General features: G+C 46.0%; 1 protein-coding gene across 1 annotated transcript in view; it reads left to right on the top strand.

The window, feature by feature from the left end:
- Positions 1-7,009: 7,009 nt before the first annotated feature.
- The window catches only part of pdxdc1 (pyridoxal-dependent decarboxylase domain containing 1), a 33,642-nt gene continuing 28,539 nt past the window's right edge, over positions 7,010-12,112 (top strand). The window contains exons 1-3 of the mRNA XM_079252181.1: positions 7,010-7,386; positions 8,960-9,056; positions 9,353-9,421. Of these exons, the coding sequence (XP_079108307.1) occupies positions 8,980-9,056; positions 9,353-9,421 (146 nt within the window). The 5' untranslated portion in view covers positions 7,010-7,386; positions 8,960-8,979. The remainder of the gene's footprint in view (positions 7,387-8,959; positions 9,057-9,352; positions 9,422-12,112) is intronic.

Below are 12,112 nucleotides of genomic sequence, written 5' to 3' on the forward strand. Positions count from 1 at the left end.
TTACCATTAACAAGCTAGTTAGTGAGTCAGTGCAGCCAGACGAGAACGGCTGTCCTGCTGGGGAGGCTGCTGCTGCCATGGGAGGGAGTGGGACTGACAGTAACGTCCACGCTGGATTCCCAGTGAGATGAGCTGTGACGCCATGTGGCTTTGCTGTGGTGTGGCTTTGAGGCTCTGCTGCCATGTGGCTTTGAGGCTTTGCTGCCATGTGGCTTTCCTGGTGTACGGCTTTGCCGCCATGTGGCTTTCCTGGTGTACGGCTTTGCCGCCATGTAGCTTTCCTGCCGTGTGGCTTTGGGCCGTGTAGCTGTGAGGCTTTGCCGCCATGTGGCTGTGAGGCTTTGCTGCCGTGTAGCTGTGAGGCTTTGTCGCCATTTGGCTGTGAGGCTTTGTCGCCATGTGGCTTTGTCGCCATTTGGCTGTGAAGCTTTGTCGCCATGTGGCTTTGTCGCCATGTGGCTTTGTCATCATGTGGCTTTGTCGCCATGTGGCTTTGTCGCCATGTGGCTTTGTCGCCATGTGGCTGTGAGGCTTTGCTGCCGTGTAGCTGTGAGGCTTTGTCGCCATGTGGCTTTGTCGCCATTTGGCTGTGAGGCTTTGCTGCCGTGTAGCTGTGAGGCTTTGCCGCCATGTGGCTGTGAGGCTTTGCTGCCGTGTAGCTGTGAGGCTTTGTCGCCATTTGGCTGTGAGGCTTTGTCGCCATGTGGCTTTGTCGCCATTTGGCTGTGAGGCTTTGCTGCCGTGTAGCTGTGAGGCTTTGCCGCCATGTGGCTGTGAGGCTTTGTCGCCACGTGGCTTTGTCGCCATGTGGCTGTGAGGCTTTGCCGCCATGTGGCTTTGCCGCCATGTGGCTGTGAGGCTTTGTCGCCATGTGGCTTTGTCACCATGTGGCTGTGAGGCTTTGCAGCCGTGTAGCTGTGAGGCTTTGCCACCATGTGGCTGTGAGGCTTTGTCGCCATGTGGCTTTGTCATCATGTGGCTTTGTCGCCATGTGGCTTTGTCGCCATGTGGCTGTGAGGCTTTGCAGCCGTGTAGCTGTGAGGCTTTGCCGCCATGTGGCTGTGAGGCTTTGTCGCCATGTGGCTTTGTCATCATGTGGCTTTGTCGCCATGTGGCTTTGTCGCCATGTGGCTGTGAGGCTTTGCAGCCGTGTAGCTGTGAGGCTTTGCCGCCATGTGGCTGTGAGGCTTTGTCGCCATGTGGCTTTGTCGCCATGTGGCTTTGCCGCCATGATTCTGTGGACACATAAACTTGAACGCCATGAATGTCAGCAGAGACAAAAAATTACAGGACATCCGTATTAATCTGGTTTTCCCTCCATCTTTTTCCTTCCAGATTCTACTTTCTCCATTTTGAGTCGGTTGTGTTGAGCGTTCCCACAGACATACACATACAGGGTCACACACTCCAGCCTCAGTGCACATCAAGGAAAACTATTGTGACATTAAGCCTCCTGGACTCGAAGCCGCAGGGCTAATGAGACCCCCTTCACCCACACTCAGCTCTGGAGGGAGGGGTGTGAAAGAGAAGCCAGCTGACTGATGAGGTGGTTCAGGAATGGAGCCGTGAACGCGAGTCTGGGAGGCTTGCTGGTAATCTCATGGTAAGATGTATGTTCCAGATGATGTGTCTCCATTTACATCAGAGTGTGAGAGGGAGAAGAACGTGTGTGTTAGTGTGTTTTCTCGTGCTCTGACTCGCCCGTAGGAGTTTTCTTACACTGTGCTTGATGTTCCTGGTGAACTGTCAGGGCGAACTTCAGGTACGACATTCCACAGAGATGAACACACACACACACACACACACACACACACACACAGCTGAAACATAAGTGGTCGTAGGTTGAAACTGATTTTTAACACAGTTGTGTGGAAAAAAAACAGAACAGTTAATATTTGTCTATCATCTTTACTGAACGAAGAAAAAACCAAATTCAAATGTCCTCTGAGCTGCGCGAGGATACGGTGGACAGGAAAACCTCCATCTGGACCAGAACCGGGAAGGGGAACCAGGAAGGAAAACTTCCATCTGGACCAGAACCAGGATGCAAAACCTCCATCAGAACCAGAACCAGGAAGGAAAACCTCCATCAGAACCAGAACCGGGAAGGGGAACCTCCATCTGGACCAGAACCAGGAAGGAAAACTTCCATCTGGACCAGAACCAGGAAGGAAAACTTCCATCTGGACCAGAACCAGGATGCAAAACCTCCATCAGAACCAGAACCAGGAAGGAAAACCTCCATCTGGACCAGAACCAGGAAGGAAAACCTCCGTCAGGACCAGAACCAGGAAGAAAAACTTCCATCTGGACCAGAACCAGGATGCAAAACATCCATCAGGACCAGAACCAGGAAGGAAAACCATCTGTCTGGCCCAATGTGGGGTTATGAGGACAGTTCTCCCAGTGCATAATGGGACTTCTCCCAGATCCTGACCCTGCCTGATCCTGATCTTGACCCTGCCTCTTGCTTGCTCCTTGGATTTCTTCAACTCTCTTGTGGTTTTTGGTGTGGACACTGGACTGTTGTGACCTTGTGGTTCTGGATTGTGGAAAGGGTTATTCCTGCTCTGGAGGACCACTCTGAGACCGCCTATCCCCCCCATATCCTGGTAAACCTTTATTTTTTCATCTGTCCAGTATCGTCTCACTCCTGGGTTTTTGGCTCGCCTGCGTTCTGGGTTCCAGACCTCTTGACGATCAGACTGAGGAAGACCTTCTCCAACACCATCTCTATTTCAATAAATCTGTTTAACCTTCTTTGTTGGCTGAGTTTTGGGTACTGGCTTTTTTTTATCGGTACTGTTTAAGGACGATCTGAATGTTCACGACATTTATTTTAAATTTATCAATAGAAATGTGTTTTATGTTTTCTGTCCCTCTGCGGATCAGCACTCTAACTTGTCCAGAAGACTCTTTCATGTGTTTTTAATGAACATAGACCTGTACCTGAACCTAAACATAGACCCAAACCGGAACCTGAACATATACTTGAGCCTGAACCTAGGCCTGGACCTGAAACTGTACCTGAACCATAGACTGTATATAAAAGATGGGCGGAGCCTCCGTGACGTCCCCCGTAGGTTTCTGAAGAGCTGAATTGAAGCTCGGTGGGCGGTTCCTACCATCACCATCTTGGCAGGGGCATGTGTGTCGTCTCGCCCGGAATATACAAATATGAGCAAAGAGGTGGAGCTGAGAGGGGGGCTGTGAGAGTCATGGTGGATGATTGACATCGAAAGAACTCCAAGCTTTCTGTAGCTAAGAGCTAACCGAGCTAACCCGGAGATAACAGGAGCTAACCAGCTAACGGAGGTAAGCAGGCTAAAGCTAAGTCACGTTGTTAACCGGCTAAAAACTGCGGTTGTTCTACGTTCTTCTGACTTGAAGCGGGAGATCGGGTACCTGTCAATCAAAAGGACACGCCCCTAAATATGCCGAACTTCAAGATTAAATTACTTTTAAACGGGCGAGTTAGAAAAAAATTCACTCCCCCTACAGTTGTCATGAAGGTAAACCTGTTCCAGTGATCACCATCATTCAGCATTCTGTGTGACCGTGGCTTTTCCTGGGAGAGGATGGTTCTCCACCATCCTTCCAGTTTTTCATAACGTGTCGGACAACCCAGTTTCTGCATCTGTTTCCATCTTTCTGCTTGATGCGGGTGATCCGACCCGACTGAAACCAACATTTGGCGGCTCGGGGAACATGTGTACATACGATCTTAGGCTGTTGGAGTTCTTTCTCTCAGTAAATGCATGAAATAAAAATGAAAAAGAATGAATGCTGAACATGTTTTCCACGAAAATGGGACGAGTCCTTCACATGGTGCCTGATGGAATGAGAAGCTGGTCATGCTGGAAACAGCTCCAGCTTCCTGCAACCCGTAACTGGACTAAAGGGTAAAGAACAGAATGAATGAATGAATAAATGTATGGATGAACAAACAAATGAATGAAAGGACGAATGAACACATGAATGAATGAACGAACAAATGAATGAATGAACGAATTAATGAACAACTTAACGAATGAATGAAGAAGGAATAAACAAACTAATAAGGAATGAATGAATGAACGAACAACCGAAAGAACGAATGAATGAACAAATGAATGAATGAATGCCAACTAAAGTGGGACAAAACATTCTCTTTCCCAGGCATATCTATATCTGATGTTCCCGCCGATGCCACCATTAGACCAATAATTCCAACAAACCTGCAGCATAAACTGGCTTTCACCTGAGTAAACCCCAGATTTCCCAGTGCAAGTGAATGCCGCATGTAATGAACATCTCTATGATGTTCTGCCCCATCATGTTCTTAATGTCTCCTTATAGTTGATCTAATTCGGAACCTCTTTCTAAATCTGCTTTATTCTTCTGTTTGAATCTAGTTCTTACTGTAAAACTATATTTTAACACAACGCAGCTATTTCCTGCAGAGATTCATCATTACTGCAGATTTTTCTCATATGCAGCATATGAACAGCATCATCCTTTTGAAACGAAGTCATTAAACCACCATGTGAGACCAAAGGTACAAGATGGTCAATAATGCTGAAAGAAAGACCTTCACAAGTTCTGGCTCGAAGCAAAGGGGACTAATCAGAGTCTCCAGTAACTGGTTTTATTAAAAACGGAGGAATAATTATTTCAATGTCCTTGTTTTTATTGTCATTTCATTTTCTTCTAAAACACAAACAAGCAGCAGGAGGAGGAAGCGTGATGCCTGCAGTCAGCACTGGAGGGCGCTGCAGGACAAAGCTCACATGTAATGTCATTCCAACACAGACAAACACACACACAAACACACACGTACACACACACGCGCGCGTTTCAGGATTCAGTCTGAGGGACGTTTCTCTTCAGGTTTAGCAAACACAATATTATTATACTATAAAATGGGTATTCTGATGTATAAAATGTTGTCTTTAAGTGTCTTTAAGTGTTTTCATTTTCTTTTAACCATAATAGAAGAAATATGTTTTATATGAGAGGTGACATCAGAGTTAATAGATTAGCAACAACTGACCGTGTAAGTCTAGAATTTACTAACCTGTCTGTTCACAGTGGGACAAAATAAAATCCCAACATCTGCCACAAAAAATGACAGAAAAAAACTTTTTTACTCTTTTTCTGCTGACGTTTGAACCAAATTCAGTCCCAAGACATAAAACATGCATGATTTAAAGGACTTTTTTTTTTTTTTTTTACCTTTTAAATGCTCATTTTCTAATATAAATTCACTTAAAAAATAAAAAAAAAAACACATAAAAAGTATTTTTCCCAGTCGCTTTAAATGGTTTTAACATCAGTTGTGGAAACACTAAAAATTAGTTTGATCAATAATTACTTTCATTTTAGGTCCTAGTAAAACTTCCCCAGTGAATCCCATTAAAACCATAAAACAAAACAACCAGGCATCCTGTGGCTGCTGTCAGGATTTTATTGAGGAAAACATGTGATCTGGTTCCACGTTCCACGGCAGACCTGCTGAAACACCTGCATTTCTCAGCGGTGAAACCAAACCAGTGTGTGGAACAGGACCACACCAGCAGGTCCTGATGAGAAAACCACAGAACTCTGCAGATTCATCCCAGTTGCACATCTGAGAAACTTTATTCTGTTTGTGAAAATGCAAATGAGTATTTCTCGCTTGATATTTTGCTTCCTGCAGAGCTTTTCACCGACTCAGAAAGAAAACAGATGAAACTTCAGACAAAAAGTTCTATAAAACACAAGTTACGTTAAAATACACTGAACAGATCATCACATGAATAATGTTTACAAGGTCAGAATGTAAAAATTCCTGTTTTCACAGAGAATCTGTTTCTGGAAGGAGCGTGTGTGTGTGTGTGTGTGTGTGTGTGTGTGTGTGTGTGTGTGTGTGTGTGTGTTCTGCCGTTTAATGAATGATCTGTGATCTCAATTGTTCATGTCCCGAAGAGTTACAGCTCTGTGATCAATGAAGATGATTAAACCAGCGATCAGCCGACGTGTAAAGGAGATGTTACTGAAAGGATGTGGACTGTGAAGACTCGGGTCATGACGTGCAGCTGCACCTTTTACCATAACAGGAACAAAGAATCCAATTTTCTGCTACATGTTTGACTTTTATTGGCAAAATCTTTACTTATAAATGTCCTTTATTGGGAAAAAAAAGATGTAAGTTTATTGGCTGAAGTTAGTGGAGATTATTATTATTATCATCATCATCATTATTATTATTATTATTATTATTATTATTATTATTATTATTAATAAGCCCTGCGATGGACTGGCGACTTGTCCAGGGTGTATCCTGCCTCTCATCCAAAGACTGCTGGGATAGGATCCAACTGCCCACTATCCTAATCGGATTAAGCAGATCGGATAATGAATGAATCATTATCATTATTATTATTATCATTATTATCATAATTATCATATATACACACACACACACATATATATATATATATATATATTTATATATATATATATATATATATATATATATATATATATATATATATATATATATATATATATATATATATATTTATATATATATATATATACATATATATATATATATATATATATATATATATATATATATATATATATATATTATACTGGTTTATATATATATATATATATATATATATATATATATATATATATATATATATATATATTATTCATTATCATAATTATTATATAATTATTATTATTATTACTATTATTATTGTTAATAATAATAATAATACTTATATAGTATATAATATTTATATTATATATAATACATATTATAATATATAATAATATTACTAATAATTAATAACCTGCAGGCTTTTCTTTGAGTTGAGATTGAAAAGTGGGTAATAATGAGACCACAGTCTCATTATTACCCACTGATTATTACTATTAGTGGTCAAGCAGGGACAGATATGCTGCATCATAATTTGTTCTTTTTTTATTACTTGAAGTCTCTCCTGTACATTTATCATGATTTCCTTTGAATAAATTCATCCAGTGTAAAAACTCCCAAGTTTTATTTAGCTTTGCCGCGCCCCCCTGTGATGACTCTGGGCCCCCCTTGGGGTCCCGCCCTCCTGTTTGGGAACCACTGCATAATCACAACAACGTGTCGTCATCAGCTGGCGTCCCATTGGCCAGCGCTGTGACGTGGCGTGACGTCACACGTTGCCAGCGTGGAACGTCGCCTGGCAGGTCCAGGAAGTAAACTGTCCGCTTATTGGGACCAGTAGGACCTACTGGGATGTGTTCCCTTCACAGCTTCTAGTTCTACAGGATTTCCACCAAGCTTCTGGAAGCACGTCACGCTCCTCCCACGGCAGGAACGTGTCGCGCCCTACGGACCGCGGACCTCCAGCTGTAGAGGTAAGTGGAGAGGGTCGCGAGCGTGCCAAGCTAGTCCGGTTTTCCCCTCAGTCCTGTCTGCGCCAGCTGCTGCGAGGAGGCTGCAGGTGGGATCTGGATCTACGTGGATCCACCTGGTCCACGGTGGGACACTGCGCTGTCGTGGGACTGAGGGGACGGAAGCCCGCACGGCCACATCTCCGCTTCGCCAAATAAAGCAGCAACATCCAAACACGCATGCGCAGTGACTGGTTTAACTGGTAACAGGCCAGTCACATGACTGGTTTGACTGGTATCAGGCCAGTCACATGACTGGTTTGACTGGGAAAAGTTCAGGAACGTGACTGGTTTAACTGGGAAAAGTTCAGGAACTTGACTGGTTTAACTGGGAAGAGGTCAGGAACGTGACTGGTTTAACTGGGAAGAGGTTAGGAACGTGACTGGTTTAACTGGGAAGAGGTCAGGAACGTGACTGGTTTAACTGGGGAGAGGTCAGGGACATGACTGGTTTAACTGGGACGAGGTCAGGAACGTGACTGGTTTAACTGGGAAGAGGTCAGGAACATGACTGGTTTAACTGGGACGAGGTTAGGAACGTGACTGGTTTAACTGGGAAGAGGTCAGGGACATGACTGGTTTAACTGGGAAGAGGTCAGGGACATGACTGGTTTAACTGGGAAGAGGTCAGGAACGTGACTGGTTTGACTGGGAAGAGGTCAGGAACGTGACTGGTTTGACTGGGAAGAGGTCAGGAACGTGACTGGTTTAACTGGGAAGAGGTCAGGAACGTGACTGGTTTAACTGGGAAGAGGTCAGGAACGTGACTGGTTTAACTGGGAAGAGGTCAGGAACGTGACTGGTTTAACTGGGAAGAGGTCAGGAACGTGACTGGTTTAACTGGGAAGAGGTCAGGAATGTGACTGAGTATAAAAGGAGCATTTCAGAGAGGCAGAGTCTCTCAGAGGGACAGATGGACAGAACTCCACCAGTCTGAGACAAACTGGATCTGAACACGGTGAAACAGTTTCAGTAAAACGTTCCTCAGCAGGAGATGGAGAAGCCTTTGCAGATCCCTCCATGATCCCAGTGTGTGATGGAGTCTCTGAGAGCGGGAGACATGATTCTGTACTGGAAACCAGTGCATGGACCCTTGAAGCTTCCAGAAACCAGTGTGAACCCAGTTCAGGCTGAAATCCAGACATGCAGGTTAAAGCTCCATCATATGTGAAGAGGATCCAGAAACACGCCGTCTTCTCTGGACCAAAGCTCATTTAAAATGTTCTGAGTGGAAACCTGGATGAAGATGTGGAATAGTTTGTGGACAGCATGGACGGCGTGTCCTGCAGACTAAAGAGGAGAGGGAGCATCCAGCTTGTTATCAGCCTGCATCTCTGATGGGATGGGGTTGCATTAGTGCCGATGGCGTGGGCAGCTTCCACATCTGGGAAGCTCCATCAATGCTGGAACATCTGCTCCCATCCAGACAACGTCTTGCAGATTTCAGCAGGACCGTGACACACCTGACTGTGTGTGCGCAGTGTCAGTTGTAAATGAATGTTTGTGTGTTTACTCAGCCATCTTATCTCTCCTGCAGTGAGCACACACACATCCTGAATGATGGCGGATGTCACGCTGGCTCAAGTGGGAAGGAATCTGAGTGAAGCCATGAGGATCCTGGGAGATGGACAGGGGTGAGATAAAACACTCTGTGTGTGTGTGTTGCACAGCAGTTCGTTGTGTGGATTGTGTTGTATGAGTTAAGTTAAACTTGGCGCTGGACGCCTCCACGCCGCCCTGCCGGCAGCGGCCCGCCGTTGGCCCGGCAGCACGTTTCATGGCAGAGTTAATGCAAAGTATTTGCATGGCTTTCCATAGAACCAATGCAAATGACACACCTGTTGCATGATTAGCTGATCTGTGTGTGTGTGTGTGTGTGTGTGTGTGTGTGTGTGTGTGTGTGTGTGTGTGTGTGTGCGCATCTGTTCAGGGAGCTGGAGGCAGGGACGGAGAGGCTGCGTTTCAGCAGAACCAGCATCCCTGGACCCCTGCAGGGAGAGTAAGTCATGATCACACACACACACGTACACACACACACACAGTGAGACAGTGACCGTCACACAAGCCCGCTGTGCTTAGTTTTTATGTGCGTGTATATCTGTGTGTGTGCCAGTGTGAAGAAGGTGTGTGTTGTCTGACCCACACTGACCTACACAGACACACACGGACACGGTAACGGCCATGCCAGACAAAGCAGGCGTGTCAAGAGGAAGCGGGTGAAGTGAAGTGACTGTTGGTTACCCGTCAAATGAAAAGAAACACAACCAGTAGAATCCTGAAAGACGAGTTCAGCGCGAACAACGGCGTAGTCACACGAGGTGAAACAGTGGCCAGACAGATCATCATCACATTGGATAAACCAGCAGGAAATACGGCAGAGAGTAGACACACTAACATGTAGCCACGACCGGGTTGCCATGGAGACCTCGCTCCTCCTGAAGAAGCAGTGGGAAGATCCTGAAGGTGTGGCCATTTGGTCACAGGCTCGGAGCCAATCGGAAGTAAACCTCTGTAAGGCCGTCGGCGTGCTCTCACCTGAAGTCTGACGCTCGTCGCATCAAATTCAGCTTCATGTGTCAGAAATACTGCAAAACAAAGTTTTCATTGTTTTCACACTGGTAGCAGCTGGTACCACTGGTACGACTGGTAGCAGCTGGTACCACAGGTATGACTGGTAGCAGCTGGTACCACAGGTACGACTGGTAGCAGCTGGTACCACAGGTACGACTGGTAGCAGCTGGTACCACAGGTACGACTGGTAGCAGCTGGTACCACAGGTATGACTGGTAGCAGCTGGTACCACAGGTACGACTGGTAGCAGCTGGTACCACAGGTACGACTGGTAGCAGCTGGTACCACAGGTACGACTGGTAGCAGCTGGTACCACAGGTATGACTGGTAGCAGCTGGTACCACAGGTACGACTGGTAGCAGCTGGTACCACAGGTACGACTGGTAGCAGCTGGTACCACAGGTACGACTGGTAGCAGCTGGTACCACAGGTACGACTGGTAGCAGCTGGTACCACAGGTACGACTGGTAGCAGCTGGTACCACAGGTACGACTGGTAGCAGCTGGTACCACAGGTACGACTGGTAGCAGCTGGTACCACAGGTACGACTGGTAGCAGCTGGTACCACAGGTACGACTAGTAGCAGCTGGTACCACAGGTACGACTGGTAGCAACTGGTACCACTGGTACCAGTGGTACCAGTGGTACCAGTCAGTACGGCTGGTGCTACAAACCATCATTTAACAACGATTGTCCCTCAAAACACAGTTCCTAATCTACGACGTTACAGGTGATTCTAAGCGACTTTATTACACGTTGTCAACACTTTATAGGAGGTTTCACAGCACATAAACTTTAATAGAATATTTAAATAACAATTCAAATTTGACTGAACAAGATAATTTAGAGAAATTTGATTTTAGAAATTTATTGTCTGAAAAATCTGTTTGGTTTTTCTGAATTAATATAAGACATTTTTTCATTAATTAGATCATTTTACAAAAAAAGTTTGATCTAAATGATGATTACTCTGCTTATAGAATAGAACCGAACAGACTTTATGGTCCTCCAGTAGAAATTTACCTGCAGGAACTTTCTGTACACACTATAAATAAATGAATAAATAAACATGAAACACAAGCACTGCACACACACACTTGTAGGCAACATGTGTGTAACAGGCATGTTACTGGCGTGTTACAGGCATGTGGCGTGTTACAGGCATGTGGCGTGTTACAGGCGTGAGGCGTGTTACTGGCGTGTGGCGCGTTACAGGCGTGAGGCGTGTTACAGGCATGTTACAGGTGTGTGGCGTATTACTGGCGCGTTACAGGCGTGAGGTGTGTTACAGGCGTGTGGCCTGTTACAGGTGTGTGGCGTGTTACAGGCGGGTAGCGTGTTGCAGGCGTGAGGCGTGTTACAGGCATATGGCGTGTTACAGGCGTGAGGCGTGTAACAGCCGTGTTACAGGCATGTTACAGGTGTGTGGCGTATTACTGGCGTGTTACAGGCGTGAGGTGTGTTACAGGCGTGTGGCCTGTTACAGGTGTGTGGCGTGTTACAGGCGGGTAGCGTGTTGCAGGCGTGAGGCGTGTTACAGGCATATGGCGTGTTACAGGCGTGAGGCGTGTAACAGCCGTGTTACAGGCATGTTACAGGTGTGTGGCGTATTACTGGCGTGTTACAGGCGTGAGGCGTGTTACAGGCGTGTGGCCTGTTACAGGTGTGTGGCGTGTTACAGGCGGGTAGCATGTTGCAGGAATGAGGTGTGTTACAGGCATATGGCGTGTTACAGGCGTGAGGCGTGTTACTGGCGTGAGGCGTGTTACAGGCGTGAGGTGTGTTACAGGCATGTTACAGGTGTGTGGCGTGTTACAGGTGTGTTACAGGCGTGTGGCGTGTTACTGGCGTGTTACAGGCGTGTGTCGTGGTACAGGCCTGTGGCGTGTTACTGGCGTGTGGCATCTTACAGGCATGTTACAGGCATGTGGCGTTTTACAGGCGTGTAGCGTGTTACAGACGTGTTACAGGCGTTTTACAGGTGTGTGTCGTGGTACAGGCGTGTGGCATGTTACAGACGTGTTACAGGCGTGTGTTATGTTACAGGCGTGTGGCGTGTTACAGGTGTGTCACAGGTGTGTGTCGTGGTAAAGGCATGTGGCGTTTTACAGGCGTGTGG

This window comes from Telmatherina bonti (assembly GCF_933228915.1).
Source record: "Telmatherina bonti genome assembly, chromosome: 14".
Taxonomy (NCBI): Eukaryota; Metazoa; Chordata; class Actinopteri; order Atheriniformes; family Telmatherinidae; genus Telmatherina; species Telmatherina bonti.